At 39.8% G+C, this 24,454-nt stretch overlaps 3 protein-coding genes across 10 annotated transcripts in view; 1 reads left to right on the top strand and 2 right to left on the bottom strand.

Moving 5' to 3' along the window:
- The window catches only part of LOC133545492 (major histocompatibility complex class I-related gene protein-like), a 291,962-nt gene that overhangs the window by 218,274 nt on the left and 49,234 nt on the right, over nt 1-24,454 (bottom strand). The window lies entirely within an intron of this gene.
- Nucleotides 1-24,454, top strand: part of LOC133545389 (gastrula zinc finger protein XlCGF57.1-like) — a 262,634-nt gene that overhangs the window by 54,646 nt on the left and 183,534 nt on the right. The window lies entirely within an intron of this gene.
- Nucleotides 1,409-24,080, bottom strand: LOC133545417 (zinc finger protein 25-like). 3 transcript variants are annotated; one of them, XM_061890996.1, is made up of 4 exons: nt 23,570-24,077; nt 20,903-21,100; nt 7,531-7,608; nt 4,415-4,560 (listed from the first exon to the last, which is right to left on the bottom strand). In XM_061890996.1, the coding sequence occupies exons 1-3, from the start codon at nt 23,754-23,756 to the stop codon at nt 7,538-7,540; spliced, it is 456 nt and encodes a 151-aa protein (XP_061746980.1). In that variant the 5' UTR covers nt 23,757-24,077; the 3' UTR covers nt 4,415-4,560; nt 7,531-7,537. The 3 variants fall into 3 exon arrangements, with proteins under 3 accessions (XP_061746978.1, XP_061746980.1, XP_061746979.1); XM_061890994.1 differs by lacking the exon at nt 7,531-7,608 and having other exon boundaries at nt 1,409-4,560; nt 23,570-24,080; XM_061890995.1 differs by lacking the exon at nt 4,415-4,560 and having other exon boundaries at nt 7,208-7,608; nt 23,570-24,076.

Here is a 24,454-nt window from a genome sequence, read left to right on the forward strand (position 1 = left end):
ACATACAAAACAAACATTATGAAAAATATGGTATTCATTATGAAACGGCACAGATCTGTACACAAACCTGAACGATGTGTTCAGCAGCCTTAAATGGAAAATAAATCGATTTTGTATTATTTTATAATAAGTTATTTATTTCAGAATTCAGACAATGTTAAATTGTTTTTTGTTAGGTTACAGTAAGTGCTTCGTTTAAAAATATCAACATTTTAAAAATAAATAATGCGATGGGAGTTAGTGGCGCCCCCGTGCGTCATTCATTACAATGACAGAAGCGTAAAAGATGTTGAAATTGTGGCGATACACCTTGTTCATTTCCATGTTCTTGTTTCATTTTACTCCGAGGTAAGATATTCTTTTTTCTACATTACTAAAACACAAAAGTATTTTCATTAGGATGGCGCCGCTGTAGTGGCTGCTGGTGGTAGGAGCTCTGTGCTCTTGTGTCATCCTTTTGTGCTCCTGCTGTTTCCCTCTTGTTTTCATGTGGGGTTTTGTTGCCTTTTGGTTGGGGACCCTTTGGGACTGTGTGACAAGGGGCGGCACTTTCGTGACTTCTGCTGGCTTTCTTGTGAACTTATGGATCTGCCTACTGGAGACCAGCTGCTGGGTCTCTGCCACACCAGAGTCCATTTGGATAGACTGGAGGAGATGAAGATGAAGAGACAGGGCTGCGGAGCTGGCGCTGAGCGCCGGTTACGGACAAGCTTCACAGTGTCTTGGCTGAATGAGTAGGTATTGGACACCTCGGTCTTCTTGCACGCATTCTCGCTCATCCATGCGGACTGGACACTGGCCAAGAGTTGGTGGGCGGCTCTCTTGGTCTGCTCCTGTCTCTGGCCATGCTCCTCCCACCCCAGCAGATGATGGTGTGGAACACCGCAGAGGCCCCCACAGCGTATAGGAGTGTTGAAATTATGTTTTTGTTTGGTTGCTTGTCTATGTAAGTTGCAATCGTATGTGCACAATATATATTATTGGTTAATTATTTTTGTTGTCGTTCTTTAACTTTTATAGCAGTATGTAGAAATAGCACTGCTGGAGTGGCAGCTGGTTGCATCAGCTCTGCTCTTTTAATTTCCTTTGTGTTCTTTGATGTTTCTCTCTTACACATATGTTTATGTGTGCAATGGCTATGAGGTTTTTCTATTTCTTCCCTCGGCCTCAGTCTGGAGCACCTCCCCAGGGGCCTAAGCTTTGACTGAATATTATGTTTTTCATTTTACCATTCTTGCCAACTTTGAGACCTCCGATTTCAGGAGGTGGGGGAAGACGTGGTTGGGGGCGTGGTTAAGAGGGGAGGAGTATATTTACAGCTGTTGTGTGTGCAGTTGTGCACTGCACTTTCTAAAGTAGATTTTATTGTTACAAATGCATGATTGATTGATTGAAACTTTTATTAGTAGATTGCACAGTACAGTACATATTCCGTACAATTGACCACTAAATGGTAACACCCGAATACATTTTTCAACTTGTTTAAGTCGGGGTCCACGTTAATCAATTCATGGTACAAATATATAATGTCAGCATAATACAGTCATCACACAAGTTAATCATCATAGTACATACATTGAATAATTTACAATCCGGGGGGTGGGATGAGGAGCTTTGATTGATATCAGTACTTCAGTCATCAACAATTGCATCAACAGAGAAATGGATATTGAAACAGTGTAGTCTTACTTAGTAGGATATGTACAGCCAGCAGAGAGCATAGTGAGTTCGGATAGCATAAGAACAAGTATATACATTAGAAATACATTCGATTATTTACATTAGGTTATTTACAATCTGGGGAGATGGGATGTAAATGTAGGAGGATTAGTAAAGGGTAGAATTTGCCTGGAGGTGTTGTGGTGCATGTACAGTAGATGGCAGTATTATCCTATTTAAGAGTGTCACATGCTGTTTACGGCAGACGAACTGCCTTACGGGAGATGCACACGTGACTGCTGTTGTTGTGTGTTGTTACTGCGCTGGGAGGACGTTAATGAAACTGCCTAACAATAAACCCACATAAGAAACCAAGAACTCGCCCTCGATCATTCTACAGTTATGACGTCATTGGGCAGACACGCTCTCAGACACGTCACTCAGGTCCTCATGGAGTTAGAGGGGGCGTGGGCTCCAGCTCCGCCTGAATTTCGGGAGATTTTCGGGAGAAAATTTGTCCAGGGGGGTTTTCGGGAGAGGCGCTGAATTTCGGGAGTCTCCCGGAAAATCCGGGAGGGTTGGCAAGTATGATTTTACTCACCTCTCTCCCTAGCGTTTACCTGTTTCTTCCCTTTTTTGTAAGGAGCGCCGGAAGTTGGCAGACCCGTTAGCGATCCTGTTCTGTCTTTAAATGTTTGTCTGCTCTTGAATGGGATTGTCACAGCTAAACAGTGTGTGCAAATATACAAATGCGCCTACCGATACTCCGGATATGCACTGGATGTGGCGAGGACTTTTTCAATTTCAATTCAAGTCAATGTGTCGATTTCCACTGCTGCCGAACCCTTTGTCGGTGCCGTACCACAACCCTGCGCTAAATATAAGCAGAGCTTCTATATTTGCCAGACGGCACAATGCGGCAGGTCAATGTAGCTCAGATCTGCTTCTGTGGGACAGGAAGTCACGCTCAAACATAAGAATAAATTATCTGCTTTACTGTCAAAATAAAATACTAAAAATCTGTTTCGTTCAATGAAAATCTTCCCCAACATTTACTAAGATTAAACACAAATAAGGCAACAAGATAAGTTTCCAACCTTACTCTTTTCTAAATAAAATGTGTGCAGCTGAGTCTGTCTCTCAGCAGTAAATGTGCTGCTGCTTGCTGCTTGAATAGATGCTGGGGTGTAAAACACAAAATGGCACATATGTCATCTCAGTATGCATTGCAACTATAAAGTACTTTTTTCTACTTTCCAATTGTATTTATTGATGAATAAAACAAACAACCAACTCCACTCGCGATAGCTCTAAAGTTCAGTGATATGTTGCTAACTTCAGATTTTTTCTTCATTTTTGATGTTTAGCAGTAGTTAACATCCATGATGTAACAATGCTGCTAGTCCACGTTTTGTTAAATATTTTATTCATTCATACTTGGATAATAACATCAATGAAATGCAATGGAAAACTTTTTCGATTTTATAAGACACAAAAACAAATGAAAATATTAACATGTCCTCTTCAAAGATGAGACGACAAAAAAAATAGTAGCTGCATATAAAATATTCAATTCATTCACACGACTTAAAAAGTAATTCCAGGACAACATATAACAGTAGAACATGAGAAGCACACATACATCAAATATACATTCATATTAAACATGCTGTGTTTTTAAACTACATTTTGCACAAACACTGTTTAGGTGTTTCTAAATCCCTGCAGCTTCCATGACTGTTACACACTTGTGTTTACTGACCTGATAATTATACCGGAACATCTTATCACACACAGTGCAACAAAATGGTTTCTCTCCCGTGTGTGTTCTCATGTGCGTGGACATGTCAGGCTTTCTGGAGAAACTTTTCATGCAAACAGAGCAAGTAAAAGGTTTCTCTCCAGTGTGTGTTCTCATGTGCGTGAACATGTCAGGCTTTCTGGAGAAACTCTTCTTACAAACAGAGCAAGAAAAAGGTTTCTCTCCAGTGTGTGTTCTCATGTGTCTGGTCATATGTTGCCTTGTGGAGAAACGCTTCTCACAAACAGAGCAAGTAAAAGGTTTCTCTCCAGTATGTGTTCTCATGTGTGTGGTCATGTCAACCTTCCTGGAGAAACTCTTCATACAAACAGAGCAAGTAAAAGGTTTCTCTCCAGTATGTGTTCTCATGTGTCTGGTCATTACAAGCTTTGTGGAGAAACTCTTCTTACAAACAGAGCAAGGAAAATGTTTCTCTCCAGTGTGTGTTCTCATGTGTGTGGTCATGTCAAGCTTCCTGGAGAAACTCTTCTTACAAACAAAGCAAGTAAAAGGTTTCTCTCCAGTATGTGTTCTCATGTGTTTGGTCATGTCAGGCTTTCTGGAGAAACTCTTCTTACAAACAGAGCAAGTAAAAGGTTTTTCTCCAGTATGTATTCTCATGTGTTCTGTAAAATGACTCTTCTGTCTAAATGATTTTCCACATTCGGAGCAGTCAAAGTGTTTGTTTTTAGTGTGATGTTTCGTATCACCTTTAGAGTCATTTTTACTCTCCAAAGGTTTTTGGATGTGGTCACTGTGATCAGAAGAGTCTGACATCATGTGGTCCATGTCTGACAGTGGAGCAAAGATGCTGTCTGGTTCTGACTTTATATCTTCACAATGCTCTCCATCAGCTTCTGTGATGTGTTGACTTACAAGCTCCGCCCCTCTGTTCTCCTCACTTTGACTGTGATGAAGCTGTAAGGAATGAGCTTCATCTTCATCATTAGCCTCCTCCAACCTTTGAAGCTGCTCCCACAGTTCCTCCTCTTCCTCTTTAATGTGGGAGGGGGCCTGTAGCTCCTGTCCCACACTGGAGCTCCACTCCTGCTGCTTGGAGGAAATCTCTTCATGACTCCCTGCTGACACCTGCTGGACGTCTGCAGATTATAAAACACAAATGAGGTGATACTGTATTGGAGTTTGCAGTATTCAAACTATTCCCATGTGAGGTAGGCCAAATAGACAGTGATGGGCAAACGACCTGGAAAATGTAGTAAGTAAAGCTACAAGTCACTCTCAATTAAATGTAGATAAGCTATCCTCAGAGAACTGTAGCAAACTGCACTGCAAAAGTAGCTTGCCACATCAAAGCTACACTTAACAGCATTTCTATCTATTGGCCCACATGTATAATATCAATGTTAATGTAACTGAGAGTGTAGAAATGGACCCAGTGAGAGAACTACATGTCTTCAACTCATCACTGAGCAAGTTCCACCACTTAACTCCTAAAACTGAAAGACATTTACATTTTAAATTCCTTCTTACGTTACGTATTTCAAAAATCAATATCCCCCGTGAATGATAGTTTTCTCCTCTTAATTGAAATAACCTAAGAATACAAGCTGGAAGACTGTTGCTTTACTCAAAACCTAATTTCCAAGGTTTTTAAAAACACAATTTCTGAAAATTTTTGCACATTAGCTCTTACAAATAATGGATTGGTATGTCCATAGTAGCACACTTTGTGTATTATTCTAATGACCCTTTTTTGCAGTTGAATTATTTGTTTTAAAACCATTTCCCCTAACTTCAACACAATATGTTAAATATTGAAAAATAAAATAATAATATAACATATGCAGACATGTCTTATTCAGCATGTTTTACTTTATAAAGAGTAGCAATGGAATTGGATATGTTTCCCTTTACCATATTTTTCAGATTATAAATCGCTCCAGAGAATAAATCGCACCGGCCGAAAATGCATAATAAAGAAGGAGACAAAAACATATATAAGTGTCACTAAAGTATAAGTCGCATTTTTGGGGGAAATGTATTTGATAAAATCCAAAACAAAGAATAGACATTTGATAGGCAATTTAAAATAAATAAAGAATACTGAACAACAGGCTTAATAAGTATACGTTATATGAGGCATAAATAACCAACTGAGAAGGTGCCTGGTGTGTTAACGTAACATATTATGGTAAGAGTCATTCAAATAACTATAACATATAGAACATGCTATACGTTTACCAAACAATCTGTCACTCTTAATCGCTAAATCCCATGAAATCTTCTTCCTCTATGTCGCTTCTAAATAACTCTGCCAACTCCAAAGTAGACAATGTGCCACTTCCTTTTCTATCAGTACATTTAGTCTCTTACGTGAATGAGATAAATAATATTTTTTGATATTTTACAGTCATGTGTTAATAATTTCACACATAAGTCCCTCCAGAGTATAAGTCGCACCCCTGGTCAAACTATGAAAAAAATGTGATTTTTAATCCGAAAAATAAGGTATATAGTCAAAATAATTTACTATCAATTATTCTTCCCAATAATTTAGCTTCATTTACTCTATCAATTTCCACTTGATTTAATTTTAGATTTGCTTAACAATTTGTCCTTACACTACTAAGCACCACAAAATTAGTTTTCTTATCATTTAATGATAACTTATAAGTATCAAAACATTTTTTTAGCTGAATCAACTTCTCCTCAAAAATATACATGTGTATCATCTGCAAACATAATACATTTCAATTAAATACTGAAAAACATAATTTAAATAAATAAATATTTATATATATATATTTTATTTAATTTTTTTAAATATATATATATATATATTTATTAGGAGTGTGGGGAAAAATTGATTCGAATACGAATCGCGATTCTCACGTTGTGCGATTCAGAATCAATTCTCTCTTTTTTTTTAAATCGATTTTTTTTTAATTAATGTATTTTTTTATCAATCCAACAAAACAATACACAGCAATACCATAACAATGCAATCCAATTGCAAAACCATACCTGACCCAGCAACACTCAGAGCTGCAATAAACAGAGCAATTGAGAGGAGACACAAACACGACACAGAACAAACAAAAAGTAGTGAAACAAAAATGAATATTATCAACAACAGTATCAATATTAATTATAATTTCATCATATCAGTGATTAAAAATCCCTCATTGACATTATAATTAGACATTTATAAAAAATAAAAAAAAGAACAATAGTGTCACAGTGGCTGACACTTGCATCGCATCTCATAAGCTTGACAACACACTGTTTCCAATGTTTTCACAAAGATAAAATAAGTCGTATTCTTGGTTCGTTTAATAGTTCAAACAAATGTACATTATTGCAATCAGTTGATAAAACATTGTCCTTTACAATTATAAAAGCTTCTTTTTTTTTGAATCTACTACTCTGCCAGCATGTCAGCAGACTGGGGTAGATCCTACTGAAATCCTATGTATTGAATGAATACAGAATCGTTTTGAATCGGAAAAATATCGTTTTTGAATCGAGAATCACGTTGAATCGAAAAAAATCGATATATTATATATATATATATATATATATATATGTATATATATATATACATATACATATATATATATATATACACACACACACACACACACAAAGTGTGGCAAAAAAGTATTTAGCAAGCCACTGATTGTTCAAGTTCTCCCACTTAAAATGATGACAGAGGTCTGTAATTTTCATCATAGGTACACTTCAACTGTGAGAGACAGAATGTCAAAAGAAATCCAGGAATTCACATTGTAGGAATTTTTAAGAATTTATTTGTAAATTATGGTGGAAAATAAGCTCTCACTGATGGAAGGAGGTTTTGGCTCAAAATCTCACGATACATGGCCCCATTCATCGTCCTGTCCCCTTAGCAGAAAAACAGCCCCAAAACATGTGTTCACCCCCATGCTTTACAGTAGGTGTGGTGTTCTTGGGATGCAACTCAGTATTTTTCTTCCTCCAAACACGAAGAGTTCAGTTTATACCAAAAAGTTCTATTTTGGTTTCATCTGACCACATAACATTCTCCCAATCCCCTGCTGTATCATCCATGTATCCATTTTGGTACAAACCGTTAGATTAGGGGTCTGCAACACGCGGCCCTGGAGCTGCATGCGGTTCTTTCATGCCTCCGCCGTTGCTCCCTTTGGCTTTGAAACAGAATGTCAACAAATAATGGTTACTTGATCTATTATATTTCATTTTATTTAGTTAGTTTATTTCAATTCAACAGTTGTTATTTTTGAGAGTTCTGGGATCTTGTCATAGGAAAATAAAACACATTTGAATATATTGTCGATGTAAATGTATGTCACAGCCCTTATGCGACATCTCTTGCTGCCATTCAATTGTATTGTTGTTAGCGGTCAACCCCTTGCAATGGACGGATCAAGAGAAACATTTTATTTACTTACATTTTTATTAATTTGCTGTTTTTATTGATGACTAAGTAATTGTTTTTAATTTTTAATCAAATGAATATGCCACAGAACATTGGAATGAGTTGATGTTTTAATTTGAATTCATTAATAAAGTAAAGAAGAGTATATTTTGTTATGAACAGAATCGGTAATTGGCGGAGTCCAAACCTCACTGGAAACGTGTCTGACTTACTGCTGACAATTTTTTGGCTATAAAAAGCTAAATTAGGTCTTATTTGTATGAGTGCACGTGTGTTACTGTATATGTGGTTTGAGTGCTAATATTATAATTTTTATTTAGAACACTTCGTATTACTTCAATTTTTTTCCGTGCTTCTAAATGTTTTCATTTAGTAGCACCAGTGCCCGAGTGAAAAAGCAAAGCGTACATCCCTAGTTATCACTGAATGTATATTCTATCATGACAACAAGAACATGACTGCACACTTGCACAAGCTCCCAGTGTGTGTACGAGACAGCACACTGGGAGCTGCATGAAAGGCAAACTAAATCCTAACCATCCATTTTCTACCGCTTATTCCCTTTCGGGGTTGCGGGGGGCGCTGGCGCTTATCTCAGCTACAATCGGGCGGAAGGCAGGGTACACCCTGGACAAGTCCCCACCTCATCGCAGGGCCAACACAGATAGACAGACACCATTCACCACCATTTTTATTCAATATAATTATCCATCCATTTTTTACCCCTTGTCCCTTTCGGGGGCGCTGGAGCCTATCTCAGTTAGTCACTGTGAAAAAAAAATTGACATTTAAAAATATGTATACGTTCTGTTAAACCAGTAATAATAAACCAAACAATTAAACAAGGCGACTCGGTTAAAGAATCTGGGTATTATCTTCCACCCAACACTCTCCTTTGAGGCACACATTAAGAGCGTTACTAAAACGGCCTTCTTTCATCCCCGCAATATCGCTAAAATTCGCTCCATTTTGACCACTAGCTACGCTGAGATTATTATCCGTGCGTTTGTTACGTCTCGTCTCGATTACTGTAACGTATTATTTTCAGGTCTTCTTATGTCTAGCATTAAAAGATTACAGTTGGTACAAAATGCGGCTGCTAGACTTTTGACAAGAACAAGAAAGTTTGATCATATTACGCCTATTCTGTATATACCTTTATAAACATACACACCTATATATATATCTATACTGGCTCACCTGCACTGGCTTCCTGTGCACTTAAGATGTGACTTTAAGGTTTTACTACTTACGTATAAAATACTACACGGTCTAGCTCCATCCTATCTTGCCGATTGTATTGTACCATATGTCCCGGCAAGAATTCTGCATTCAAAGGACTCCGACTTATTAGTGATTCCCAGAGCCCAAAAAAAGTCTGCGGGCTATAGAGCATTTTCCGTTCGGGCTCCAGTACTCTGGAATGCCCTCCCTGGTAACAGTTTGAGATGCTACCTCAGTAGAAGCATTTAAGTCTCATCTTAAAACCAATTTTTTATACTCTAGCCTTTAAATAGATCCCCTTTTTAGACCAGTTGATCTGCCGTTTCTTTTCTTTTCTTTTTCTCCTCTGCCCCCCACTCAGGTCCGGTGGCCATGGATGAAGTACTGGCTGTCCAGAGTCGGGACCCAGGATGGACCGCTCATCCAGAGTCGGGACCCAGGATGGACCGCTCGTCTGTGTATCGGTTGGGGACATCTCTGCGCTGCTGATCCGCCTCCGCTTGGGATGGTTTCCTGCTGGCTCCACTATGGACGGGACTCTCGCTACTATATCGGATCCACTTTGGATTGGACTCTCACCGTTATGTTAGATCCACTGTGAAATGGACTATTAAGTTAGACCCGCTCGACATCCATTGCTTTCAGTCCCCTAAATGGGGGGGGGGGGGGGGGGGGGGGGGTTGCCCACATATGTGGTCCTCTCCAAGGTTTCTCGTAGTCATCGTCACTGTCACCGACGTCCCATTGGGTGTGAGTTTTTCCTTGCCCTTATGTGGGCTCTACCGAGGATGTCGTTGTGGTTTGTGCAGCCCTTTGAGATACTTGTGATTTAGGAGTATATAAATAAACATTGATTGATTCTGCCTACAATGAACTTAAAGGCCTACTGAAACCCACTACTACCACCACGCAGTCTGATAGTTTATATATCAATGATGAAATATTAACATTGCAACACATGCCAATACAGCCTTTTTAGTTTACTAAATTGCAATTTTAAATATCCAGGGACTTTTTTCTTGAAAACGTCGCGTAATGATGACGTGTACGCGTGACGTCACGGGCTGTTATGAATATAAGCACTGCGTACACACACAGCTAAAAGTCGTCTGCTTCAACCGCATAATTACACATTATTTTGGAGATCTGTGTTGCTGAATCTTTTGTAATTTGTTCAATTTTTATTGGAGAAGTCAAGGTAGAAAGACGGAGTTGGGAAGCTTTAGCCTTTAGCCACACAAACACACGTTGATTCCTTGTTTAAAATTTACGGAGGTGAAACTTTACTATGGATCACAGCGGTCAAGGATCCCAACCGAATGTCAACCAGCAGGTTTCGGTGAGAAAATTGTGGTTAAAAAGTCGCTTCTTACCGGATATCAGCTGAACTTGTGCCTCCCATACAGCTGCCGTCGACTTCCCCGAGACACTGCACGTCAACACCCAGCCGTGGACGTACACTTCCGACTATCAGGTACTGTTAAACTCACTAAAACACTACCAACACAATAGAAAGATAAGGGATTTCCCAGAATTATCCCAGTAAATGTCTCTAAAAACATATGAATCCATCTCAATGCGACACGATTGCAATCGCGTTTTTTTTCTAACTTGTTTTCTTTTTTCTAGTCCGTCGCTATCAATATCCTCAAACACATATCTTTAATTCTTTTTTCTAGTCCGTCGCTATCAATATCCTCAAACACATATCTTTAATCCTGGCTCAAATTAATGAGGAAATTGTCGTTTTCTCGGTCCAAATAGCTCTTTTTGTTGGAGGCTCCCATTAAAATCAATGTGAATATATGAGGAGCCATCAACATGTGACGTCATCGACTGCGACTTCCGGTAGAGGCAGGACATTTCTCTTAGCACCTAAAGTTGCGAACATTATCAATCAATCAATCAATGTTTACTTATATAGCCCTAAATCACTAGTGTCTCAAAGGGCTGCACAAACCACTACGACATCCTCGGTAGGCCCACATAAGGGCAAGGAAAACTCACACCCAGTGGGACATCGGTGACAATGACCCAGTGGGACGTCGGTGACAATGATGACTACGAGAACATGATACTGTGAAAGATCAATCCATAATGGATCCAACACAGTCGCGAGAGTCCAGTCCAAAGCGGATCCAACACAGCAGCGAGAGTCCCGTTCACAGCGGAGCCAGCAGGAAACCATCCCAAGCGGAGGCTGATCAGCAGCGCAGAGATGTCCCCAGCCGATACACAGGCGAGCAGTACATGGCCACCGGATCGGACCGGACTCCCTCCACAAAGGAGAGTGGGACATAGAAGAAAAAGAAAAGAAACGGCAGATCAACTGGTCTAAAAAGGGAGTCTATTTAAAGGCCAAAGTATACAAATGAGTTTTAAGGTGAGACTTAAATGCTTCTACTGAGGTAGCATCTCGAACTGTTACCGGGAGGGCATTCCAGAGTACTGGAGCCCGAAATGAAAAAGCTCTACAGCCCGCAGACTTTTTTTGGGCTTTGGGGATCACTAATAAGCCGGAGTCCTTTGAACGCAGATTTCTTGCCGGGACATATGGTACAATACAATCGGCAAGATAGGATGGAGCTAGACCGTGTAGTATTTTATACGTAAGTAGTAAAACCTTAAAGTCACATCTTAAGTGCACAGGAAGCCAGTGCAGGTGAGCCAGTACAGGCATAATGTGATCAAACTTTCTTGTTCTTGTCAAAAGTCTAGCAGCCGCATTTTGTACCAACTGTAATCTTTTAATGCTAGACATGGGGAGACCCGAAAATAATACGTTACAGTAGTCGAGGCGAGACGTAACAAACGCATGGATAATGATCTCAGCGTCTTTAGTGGACAGAATGGACCGAATTTTAGCAATATTGCGGAGATGAAAGAAGGCCGTTTTAGTAACGCTTTTAATGTGTGCCTCAAAGGAGAGAGTTGGGTCGAAGATAATACCCAGATTCTTTACCGTGTCGCCTTGTTTAATTGTTTGGTTGTCAAATGTTAGAGTTGTATTATTAAATAGAGTTCGGTGTCTAGCAGGACCGATAATCAGCATTTCCATTTTTTTGGCGTTGAGTTGCAAAAAGTTAGCGGACATCCATTGTTTAATTTCATTAAGACACGCCTCCAGCTGACTACAATCCGGCATGTTGGTCAGCTTTAGGGGCATGTAGAGTTGGGTGTCATCAGCATAACAGTGAAAGCTAACACCGTATTTGCGTATGATGTCACCTAGCGGCAGCATGTAGATGCTGAAGAGTGCAGGGCCAAGGACCGAACCCTGGGGAACTCCACACGTTACCTTAACGTAGTCCGAGGTCACATTGTTATGGGAGACACACTGCATCCTATTCGTAAGATGAGTTAAACCAAGACAGGGCTAAGTCTGACATACCAATTCGTGTTTTGATACGTTCTAATAAAATATTATGATCGACAGTATCGAAAGCAGCGCTAAGATCGAGGAGCAGCAACATAGATGACGCATCAGAATCCATCGTTAGCAATAGATCATTAGTCATTTTTGCGAGGGCTGTCTCCGTCGAGTGATTTGCCCTGAAACCGGATTGAAAGGTTTCACATAGATTGTTAGACGCTAAGTGTGCATTTAACTGCTCCGCAACAATTTTTTCGAGGATTTTTGAAATAAAGGGAAGGTGAGACACCGGTCGGTAGTTTACCATGAGGTCAGGATCGAGGTTAGGTCTTTTAAGAAGAGGATGAATAACCGCTTTTTTGAATGCTAGGGGAACAGTGCCCGAGGAAAGTGATAAGTTTATAATATTTAGCACTGATGGACCTAATAATACTAAGAGCTCCTTGATCAGTTTCCCAGGAAGAGGGTCAAGTAAACATCTTGTTTGTTTTATTCCATTTACACGTTGTAACAATTCCTCTAATGTTATTTCCTCAAAACGAGAGAAACTATTTTGGAGGGCAGTATCCGCTGTATATACAATCGTGTCAGTGTTAATAGAACCCCATTGTAGCTGGGACGCATTGTCTTTAATCTCCTTTCTAATGACTTCAATTTTCTTACTAAAGAATTGCATAAAGTCGTCAGCTGAGTGGGTGGAGCTACTGGAAGGAGTCCCTTGTTGGGTTAGCGATGCTACCGTACTAAACAAAAATTTAGGATCGTTTTTATTACGGTGGATGAGATTTGAGTAATAATTAGCTTTAGCTAAGGTAAGCATGCGTTTATAAGTTATTAAACCATCACTCCATGCTTGATGGTGCACCTCAAGTTTAGTCGTGCGCCATTTGCGTTCCAGCTTTCTGCATAATAATTTCTGAGCTCTAGTTTCTTCTGTAAACCACGGGGTGCGCTTTTTTGGAGCCTTTTTTAACTTTAGCGGTGCTATGTTATCAATGGTTTCGCCCAGGGCGTCGTTAAAGTTGTTAGTGAGGTTATCAATAGAGCCCACATATTTTGGGAATGGTGCCATTACCGAGGGCAGTAGGTCAGCAAGAGTTGTCGTTGTGGCTGTATTAATGTTGCGGCTGCTATAGCAGTTATTATTATTATTAGTTTGACGAACACGCGCCTGAACCTCGAATTTTATAAGGTAATGATCGGACAATACTTTAGTATACGGGAGTATCGCAACTTTGGAAGCGGTGATACCCCTGACAAGCACTAGGTCTATCGTATTACCGTTGCGATGCGTGGGTTCATTTATTATTTGTGTGAGACCACAGGTATTCATATGGATATTAAAGTCCCCCATTATGATTATATTATCGGCGTGTGTCACTAGATCAGCAACGAACTCTGAGAATTCATTGATAAAGTCCGAATAGGGCCCTAGGGGGCGGTAGATAAAAGCCAGGTGTAGAGGCAGCGGTGTGACAGACCTCATAGTAAGCACCTCAAACGATTTATATTTATTATTTATGTTAGGACTAAGGTTAAAGTTTCCGTTGTATATTAGTGCGACCCCCCCACCCCTTTTAAGCGGACGGGCAATATGCGCATGTGTAAAGTTAGGAGGACATGCCTCATTTAGCGCAAAAAAGTCGTTTGGTTTAAGCCAGGTTTCGCTGAGACCGATGACGTTAAGATTGTTGTCTCTGATAATATCATTAACTAATAACGTTTTGGGAGACAATGATCTTATGTTTAAAAAACCTATATTATAGGTAGTGGGCTGTTTCAGGGAATTTTTGATCAAATTAGCCGTAGTAGCAATATTAATAATGTTGTGTTTATTATGCCCAGTGCATTTAGTATAATTACGACCATATCTAGGAATTGATACGACGGGAATGTTCCGATTGTTTGATTGTTGCTTTGATAAACTGCACGCATCATAGTTAGCCACCTCAGTAAAACACATGTCCAACTCTGAAACACTCAAAGCAGAAAAAACTTGTTCTAATTTAACAGACTCCTTACCCAGACCAGTAATCTCGCATCTTCAATTTAAATGCGGCTGAAGGATGGAGGGAAGTGTTCTGTGGGGATTAGCCTTCTGCTTTGTTTTAAGCCCCGCTCGGCATCCGCGTTTCCGATCACACCGCTGGCGTCTGCTCCGTAGACGGCCCCCGCTGCTACTAGACTCCGCTGCTTCACAGGCCGCTGGATGTAGCCGCCGACGTATTCCCATGCTAGTTAGCACGTCGAACAAGCCCGCGTCTATCAGTCCAAAACGGCCCGCGTCTATCAGTCCAAAACGGCCCGATATGTCCATATCCAGAAGTGTCTGGCGGTCGTACGTGATCACGGAGTGACCACGATGCGAGCCAGCCATGAAGTCTGCAGACCTGTCCGGCATTTCCGCCAAATGTTCCATCTTTAGCAAGAGCACCGCAGTGTCGCAGCCCGTCCGGGCGCCGCCATCTTGCCAACTTCAAGTATTCGTGGTTGTTCTCTACGAAATCCTTTCAGCAAAAATATGGCAATATCGCAAAATGATCAAGTATGACACATACAATGGACCTGCTATCCCCGTTTAAATAAGAACATCTCATTTCAGTAGGCCTTTAAAAAGCATCCAAACACCTCCATTAAAGGCCTACTGAAACCCACAACTACCGACCACGCAATCTGATAGTTTATATATCAACGATGAAATCTTAACATTGCAACACATGCCAATACGGCCGGTTTAGTTTACTAAATTGCAATTTTAAATTTTGTGCGGAAGTATCATGCTATCATGATGACGCGTGTGCTTGACGTCACGCATTGTAGAGGACATTTTGTTCCAGCACCGTACACAGCTATAAATCGTCTCTCTTCATCACATAATTCCACAGTATTATGGACTTCTGTGTTGCTGAATCTTTTGCAATTTGTTCAATGAATAATGGAGACATCAATGAGGAAAGCTGTAGGCGGGAAGCGGTGTATTGGGGCCGCCTTTAGAAACACAAACACAGCCGGTGTTTCATTGTTTACATTCCCGAAAGATGACGGTGAAGCTTTACTATGGAAAAAAGCGGTCAAGCGAACACAGTTGGATTGGACCACACACACAAAGTACAGTGTATTATACAGCGATCATTTCGAAAGATCGTGTTTCGAAGAGGGTCCCTTGCCAAGGGCAGAGATAGGCATCGCCACCACCCGTCGCCTGGTGAAGAAGAAAGGTGCGGGGCCGACCTTCAGGTTGTACAGGTACGACCATATAATTTCACTAAAAACACTTGTAACACAATAAGCAGATAAGGGATTTTCCAGAATTATCTTAGTAAATTTGTCTAATAACATCTGAATCGCTCCTACTGTATAGTCTTTTTTTTATTTATTATTATTTTCTAGTTCTTCACTCTCATTTTCCTCATCCACGAATCTTTCATCCTCACTCAAATTAATGAGGAGATCGTTGCTTTCTCGGTCCGAAGCGCTCTCTCTGCTGGTGGCCATGATTGTAAACAATGTTCAGATGTGAGGAGCTCCACAACCCGTTACGTCACACGCACATCATCTGCTACTTCCGGTACAGGCAAGGCTTTTTTATTAGCGACCAAAAGTTGCAAACTTTATCGTCAATGTTCTCGACTAAATCCTTTCAGCAAAAATATGGCAATATCGCAAAATGATCAAGTATGACATAGAATGGACCTGCTATCCCCGTTTAAACAAGAAAATCTCATTTCTGTAGCCCTTTAAGGTCATATGTACATGCAGTAGGTATATATGTAATTTAGTAACAAGTACAATTTTAAAAAGATGGAATATTTACATCTTTTTGCTTATTAGCGCATTACTTTCAAAAAAGCATCCTTTTTTTTTTAACATCACTGAATATTACACACTGCAGACTTCCTGAGAGCCAACCTACTTTGTAAAACAACACTTACTGTATAAGGTCTGCTGTCACTATGACGCAGACTAATAGACTCGTGTTATATTCCCGTTTGGATGAAGAAAGACTCATAATCGTCGCACGGTATGGGGGGTGAATCCAAGCGTCTTTTTGGGCCTAAATTGGCTGTCAAAGGGTACCAACTTGTCAGAGTACGTCCTCATCCTTCTACTATCCAGGTGAGAGGCACAATTCATGATCTGGAATAATCTTTCACCAGCACCGAGGCGAGGAAGGACCTCACCAGCCGGTGATGTCAACATAGACACACAAGCTATAAATAGTTTGTCTGCTTTAGCACTTATAATAACAATATCACTAATACTTAGTTGGTATCCAAGCCACGGAATGCAAATCGAGCATTGTTGGCGCTTTTTGGATGGTTATAGAGCAGTGGTCCCCAAAACATTTTTTTTTTTTTTTTAATTAAATCAACATAAAAAAACACAATATACACTTACAATTAGTGCACCAAACACAAAAACCTCCCTTTTTCATGAAGGATAAAAAAAGGTTGGGGACCACTGTTATAGAGGACCATGCAATGGACCATGGCTCCATTGCATGTGGACTTTTATTTACATTTATGAGTTAGAATGTGATTTATATATATATATATATATATATATATATATATATATATATATATATATATATATATATATATATATATATATATATATATATATATATATATATATTTACTTGACCCTCTTCCCGGGAAACTGATCAAGGAGCTCTTTGTATTATTAGGTCCATCAGTGCTAAATATTATAAACTTATCACTTTCCTCGGGCACTGTTCCCCTAGCATTCAAAAAAGCGGTTATTCATCCTCTTCTTAAAAGACCTAACCTCGATCCTGACCTCATGGTAAACTACCGACTGGTGTCTCACCTTCCATTTATTTAAAAAATCCTCGAAAAAATTGTTGCGTAGCAGTTAAATGAACACTTAGCGTCTAACAATCTATGTGAAACCTTTCAATCCGGTTTCAGGGCAAATCACTCCACGGAGACAACCCTCGCAAAAATGACTAATGATCTACTGCTAACGATGGATTCTGATGCGTCATCTATGTTGCTGCTCCTCGATCTTAGCGCTGCTTTCGATACCATCCATCCATCCATCCATTTTCTACCGCTTATTCCCTTGTGGGGTCGCGGGGGCCGCTGGCGCCTATCTCAGCTTCAATCGGGCGGAAGGCGGGGTACACCCTGGACAAGTCGCCACCTCATCGCAGGGCCAACACAGATAGACTGACAACATTCACACTCACATTCACACACTAGGGCCAATTTTAGTGTTGCCAATCAACCTATCCCGAGGTGCATGTCTTTGGAAGTGGGAGGAAGCCGGAGTACCCGGAGGGAACCCACGCATTCACGGGGAGAACATGCAAACTCCACACAGAAAGATCCCGAGCCTGGATTTGAACCCAGGACTGCAGGACCTTCGTATTGTGAGGCAGACGCACTAACCCCTCTGCCACCGTGAAGCCCGCTTTCGATACCGTCGATTATTATATTTTATTAGAACGTATCAAAACACGAATTGGTATGTCAGACTTAGCCCTGTCTTGGTTTAACTCTTATCTTACTGATAGGATGCAGTGCGTCTCCCATAACAATGTGACCTCGGACTACGTTAAGGTAACATGTGGAGTTCCCCAGGGTTCGGTCCTTGGCCCTGCACTCTTCAGCATCTACATGCTGTCGCTAGGTGACATCATACGCAAATACGGTGTTAGCTTTCACTGTTATGCTGATGACACCCAACTCTACATGCCCCTAAAGCTGACCAACACGCCGGATTGTAGTCAGCTGGAGGCGCGTCTTAATGAAATTAAACAATGGATGTCCGCTAACTTTTTGCAACTCAACGCCAAAAAAACGGAAATGCTGATTATCGGTCCTGCTAGACACCGACCTCTATTTAATAATACAACTCTAACATTTGACGACCAAACAATTAAACAAGGTGACACGGTAAAGAATCTTGGTATTATCTTCGACCCAACTCTCTCCTTTGAGTCACACATTAAAAGCGTTACTAAAACAGCCTTCTTTCATCTCCGTAATACCGCTAAAATTCGCTCCATTCTGTCCACTAAAGACGCTGAGATCATTATCCATGCGTTTGTTACGTCTCGCCTCGACTACTGTACCATATTATTTTCGGGTCTCCCCATGTCTAGCATTAAAAGATTACAGTTGGTACAAAATGCGGCTGCTAGACTTTTGACAAGAACAAGAAAGTTTGATCACATTACGCCTATACTGGCTCACCTGCACTGGCTTCCTGTGCACTTAAGATGTGACTTTAAGGTTTTACTACTCACGTATAAAATACTACACGGTCTGGCTCCATCCTATCTTGCCGATTGTATTGTACCATATGTCCCGGCAAGAAATCTGCGTTCAAAGGACTCCGGCTTATTAGTGATTCCCAAAGCCCAAAAAAAGTCTGCGGGCTATAGAGCGTTTTCATTTCGGGCTCCAGTACTCTGGAATGCCCTCCCGGTAACAGTTCGAGATGCCACCTCAGTAGAAGCATTTAAGTCTCACCTTAAAACTCATTTGTATACTCTAGCCTTTAAATAGACTCCCTTTTTAGACCAGTTGATCTGCCGTTTCTTTTCTTTTTTCTCCTATGTCCCACTCTCCCTTGTGGAGGGGGTCCGGTCTGATCCGGTGGCCATGTGCTGCTTGCCTGTGTATCGGCTGGGGACATCTCTGCGCTGCTGATCCACCTCCGCTTGGGATGTTTTCCTGCTGGCTCCGCTGTGAACGGGACTCTCGCTGCTGTGTCGGATCCGCTTTGGACTGGCATCTCGCGACCGTGTGGATCCATTATGGATTGAACTTTCACAGTATCATGTTAGACCCGCTCGACATCCATTGCTTTCCTCCTCTCCAAGGTTCTCATAGTCATCATTGTCACCGACGTCCCACTGGGTGTGAGTTTTCCTTGCCCTTATGTGGGCCTACCGAGGATGTCGTAGTGGTTTGTGTTGTGGTTTGTGCAGCCCTTTGAGACACTAGTGATTTAGGGCTATATAAGTAAACATTGATTGGTTGATATATATATATATATATATATATATATCAATCGTCATGTATTTTATAATGATTGTGAACAATAAAAAACATTTCTCAAAAAACTGCAGTTCTTCTCATTAAAGGGGAACATTATCACAATTTCAAAAGGGTTAAAAACAATAAAAATCAGTTCCCAGTGGCTTGTTGTATTTTTTGAAGTTTTAAAATTTTTTTACCGGTCTCGGAATATCCCTAAATAAAGCTTTAAAGTGCCTTATTTTCGCTCTCTGCGAAGACACTGGCCATTTCCCTGTGACGTCATACAGTGCTGCCAATGTAAACAAACAATGGGAATAGCACAGCAAGATATAGCGACATTAGCTCAGATTCAAACTCGGATTTCAGCGACTTAAGCGATTCAACAGATTACGCATGTATTGAAACAGATGGTTGGAGTATGAAAATATTGAAGAATAAACTGAAGCTATTGAGCAAATAGCTATTGACGCTCTTCATAGCCATAGCATGGCCGAATAGCAGCGTTAGCATCGTCGGTAAAATGTGCGGACCAAACGATCAGGACTTTCGCATCTTTTGACACTGGAGCAACTTGAATCTGTCGATTGATAAGTGTTTTTTTTTTGCATTAAATGTGGGTGGAAGGAAACATAATATAGTTGCAAATGCATCTACAGATTATCCATACATCTCTGTTCCATGTCTGCTTTAGCACCGCCGGTAAATAGCATGTTAGCATCGATTAGCATAGCATGTTAGCATCGATTAGCGTAGCATGTTAGCATCGATTAGCTGGCAGTCAACATCAACAAAACTCACCTTTGTGATTTCATTGAGTATTGTTGCAAATGCATCTGCAGGTTATCCATACATCTCTGTGCCATGTCTGCCTTAGCATCGCCGGTCAAATGTGGAGACACTCTGGCACATTCAATGGGGGTCTGGCGGCAGACACTTTCGCATCTTCGGGCCAGTGGTGCAACTTGAATCCCTCCCTGTTAGTGTTGTTACACCCTCCGACAACACACCGTCGAGGCATGATGTCTCCAAGGTTCCAAAAAATAGTCAAAAAACCGGAAAATAACAGAGCTGAGACCCGGTATTTGTAATATGTTGAAAATGAAAATGGTGGGTGTGTTACCTCGGCGACGTCACCTTCTGACGTCATCGCCTCCAGCGCGATTAACAGAAAGGCGTTTGATTCTCCAAAATTCACCCATTTAGAGTTCGGAAATCGGTTAAAAAAATATATGGTCTTTTTTCTGCACCATCAAGGTATATATTGACGCTTAAATAGGTCTGGTGATTATGTTCCCCTTTAAGTTTATGAGCATGAACTGATGAATCCTACTTGGATGAGAGGACAAACGTCTTTTAAGACAAAGTGAAGAGTCCAGTTGTGATGGATTGAATGCCCTGAGAGTAAAATGATATGTGGATGTTGTGCTTACTTGGACTGTGATGAAGCTGTGAGGACTCAGGTGGTTTGTCTTCATGCTCTTCAGTCTTCACAGAGACAACAGTCAGTGGAAACTTGCTGAGATCAGCCTCCTCCTGTCCTAGAAGACACTCTTCCTCCTCTTCCTCTTCAATGTGGGGGGGCTGTGGATCCTCCTCTTCCTCTTTAATATGGGGGGGCTGCTGGACGTCTGTTGGGTAAATAAGTAAATAAGATAAAGAGAGAATAGAAAAAGTTTTTGAACTGACACTGTTAACACAATGTCATTACTTGTGTTCCTTCCTGTGTTGGGATAAACGTGTGTAGCAAAACAACCAATAAAAACACGGGAAATACCTACTTGTTTCTTAAAATCAATTCAAAAGTGGTACAGTGAGTACAACAACAGACTTGGAAATTTGATAAGGGGCAATTTGAAAAGTTGTTATAAGTACGAGGCAGCATTGATTGAGGCATTCTTAACTTCACTGATGTAAAGTGTGTAAATATTTTATTCTGTATACCATCTGTTACACCTACTCTTTATCTCTAAACTTAACCATAATATTATCATGATTTTGTCATTACTATAACTTCAATATCTTCAAAATTTAAAAAAATGTAATTTAAAAATCACTTAAAAAAAACATTCATAGTATGTTTTTGTTATCATGCAAAATATGTTTTGGTGGTCATTTTGTTGGCTGGGCCAAAAGGAACTTTTACCAAAAACATGTTTTACTATGTGGTGTTTTATGGAGTATCTCCCTCAACAAATCCTCTTTAGGAATTGGAGACCATCTACGACACGCTGAAGGAAAGTCAGTCATCTATATGTTCTTTTAATAATTCAAGTGTTGACTACTTTGGTTGTTGAACATAAATGTTTACTTTCATTTATTGATGCATGTAAGTCAGAATCAGGAAATAAAATTATAACTAATTACATTTGATTACAGTATAAAATGTACTTGGTGAGTGTGTGAGATTTTTGTAAACAACTTGATACATGTTTACATCTTCTTGGGGACTGGAACACAGATATGTCCTGAGAGGATGCACCCATTTTTAAAACTTTCATTAAGCTGTGCCACCAACATTGCCTCACTTAGCTCATTAAGCAAACTACCAGGGTGAGTGAGTTATTTTAAACCTTCATAGACCTCGTTGTTACTTCTGACCATTCTAAGATCACCACAAGTGGAACTACTGTATGCGGCTTAAGTGATCATTCCATTTTTTTTTGTACCTGTAAAGAACATAGAACCGAGGCTGACGGCCACAAAACAAGCAAAGCTCCAATCCTCAAGACCAAGACTCGGAAAGCTTTCAATGACAAACTGGCGCATTAATACTCGCCCCTGGTACTTGCAAGTACCTAGGTCTGTGGGTCAATTCCTATCCTCAGAAAAGAAAATTACTTCACAGTCAAAGTGGGTGACAATATTATAACAAACAAAAATTTGATTACCTATCTTGGTTGCATCATAGAGACTAATCTCTCTAGTGAAAAAATGACTACTAATGTAGTCAAAGAATCAACCGACAAATTATGTTCTTACTAGTGTTGTTCCGATACCAATATTTTTGTAACGGGACCTGAACCAAAATGTATTTTGATACTTTTCTAAATAAAAGTGACCACAAAAAACTGCATTATTGGCTTTATTTAAACAAAAAAAAATCTTAAGGTACATTAAACAGATGTTTCTTATTGCAAGTTTGTCCTTAAATAAAATAGTGAACATACTGGACAACTTGTCTTTTAGTAGTAAGTAAACAAACAAAGGCTCCTAATTTAGTCTGTTGACATATGCCGTAACATATTGTGTCATTTATATTCTATTATTTTGTCAAATTTATTAAGGACAAGTGGTCGAAAATTGATTAATCATCTACCTGTTCATTTACTAGTAATTTCTGCTTATGTTCTGTTTTAATATGTGCTATCTACACTTCTGTTAAAATGTAATAATCACTGATTCTTCTATTGTTTGATACTTTACATTAGTTTTGGATGAGACCACAAATTTAGGTATCAATCTGATACCGTACAGTAACATACACCATTCTACCAAAATACCCATGCAGCTGACTAGATACTTCCAAAATGTAAAACATATTGACCATTATAACACCAGAGGTAGTTGTACAGATTTCACCGCAAAAAAGGTTCTAATTTGTTTGCCTGCTATACCACCAAAATGTGGATCTTCCGATCAATAGCCATTAAGGAGTGTAATTCCCTTACTTCCTTCAAAGGCAATTTGAAAATACATTACAGATTGTAACTGGGAATATAAAGCTTTTTGCTTTTTTTTATTTTATTTTTTAGCAGTATTTTTGTAATTTAAATGCTACTTTCTACATAGTACTGTGTTCTGTGTGAGTGAACAAATATTTAAACTGAAACCATCTCAGGCTTTCTTGTAGCAGTGAATGTGTACCGTGATTAATTTTTAGCCTTTCCTATGCAAACTTCTCATAACTCCTTCAATCAATCAATCACACATTGTTACAAACTGAGAGGAACATCAACCTCAAACTGTCTCGTTTTCATGAAGAATCTAAATCAAAGCATTGCATCATCCCCACAAGACAAAGCATCTTCCTATTGAAGAAACGTGTTAATAATTAAATATACACTTAGTAAATATGTGAGAGTAAGAAGGAAACAAACCTTGTCTCTGTGACACAACTTGATGTTTCTTAAAAATAGCGTCCAGTAGTTGATTGTTTTCCTCCTTTGTTCGAGAAAGTTCCGCCTCGTATTCTGCTATCGTTCTTTCTAACACTACAAATATTTCTTCAACGGCAGCAGTTAGTCGCTGATCCACCAACGCTCTCAACATTTGTAATGTAGACATTTTCACACAATCACAACACTTTACTCTCACACTTGATCTCTACTTAGCGATGTGTTGATAACTTTTGTGTCTTCTGTTAGCAGCTAACAAGCTAAGCTAACGAGCGAGCTAAGCTAATTAACAAGCAAAGATAGCACGAGAAGCGGCACAGTGCTTCTGGCGCTTCGAGACGAATATATCTTTAAATAAAAAAATCAAGTGTATTGTATTCGACGTAAATATTCAAAACTGGAGAAAAAATAGTAAGACTGACTTATTAGCGTCCTGCTCACGTCTCCTCTTTCCTCTTCCTTCCTCTTCTGTTAAATGGCGGTTGGCAAGCAACCTTCTGGTATGCATTAGCGCCACCTACTGTAATGGAGTGTGGACCGAGGTGGATCCCTATTCTATATTATTTTATTTAACCCAGTGTTTTTAAATATGTTTATATAGCTTTATATCCTCTGTGTTCTGAATGCAATCCTAATATATCTTCCACTGCTAACCTAATATTTTCTTTCGCCAACCTACTTTCCAGTATTTCCCTTTCTCTATTGTATTTCCTACAATGTATTAAAACATGGTCAACATTTTCTATCTGATGGCAAAAATCACACAGCCCTGTAGTATGTTTCCCTATCAATTTTAGTGAACTATTTAGATATGTATATCCTAATCTCATTGTAGTAATAATGTCTTCTTCCTTCCTAAATCTACCC

Source organism: Nerophis ophidion, linkage group LG28 (assembly GCF_033978795.1).
Source record: "Nerophis ophidion isolate RoL-2023_Sa linkage group LG28, RoL_Noph_v1.0, whole genome shotgun sequence".
Lineage (NCBI taxonomy): Eukaryota > Metazoa > Chordata > Actinopteri > Syngnathiformes > Syngnathidae > Nerophis > Nerophis ophidion.

Coding starts and splice junctions, on each gene's coding strand:
- LOC133545417 (XM_061890994.1), bottom strand. CDS start 23,756: ATGTCTACATTACAAATGTTGAGAGCGTTGGTGGATCAGCGACTAACT. Junction 21,101..23,569: donor AGTTGTGTCACAGAGACAAG/GTTTGTTTCCTT, acceptor TTTACCCAACAG/ACGTCCAGCAGCCCCCCCAT. Junction 4,561..20,902: donor ACAGCTTCATCACAGTCCAA/GTAAGCACAACA, acceptor TATAATCTGCAG/ACGTCCAGCAGGTGTCAGCA.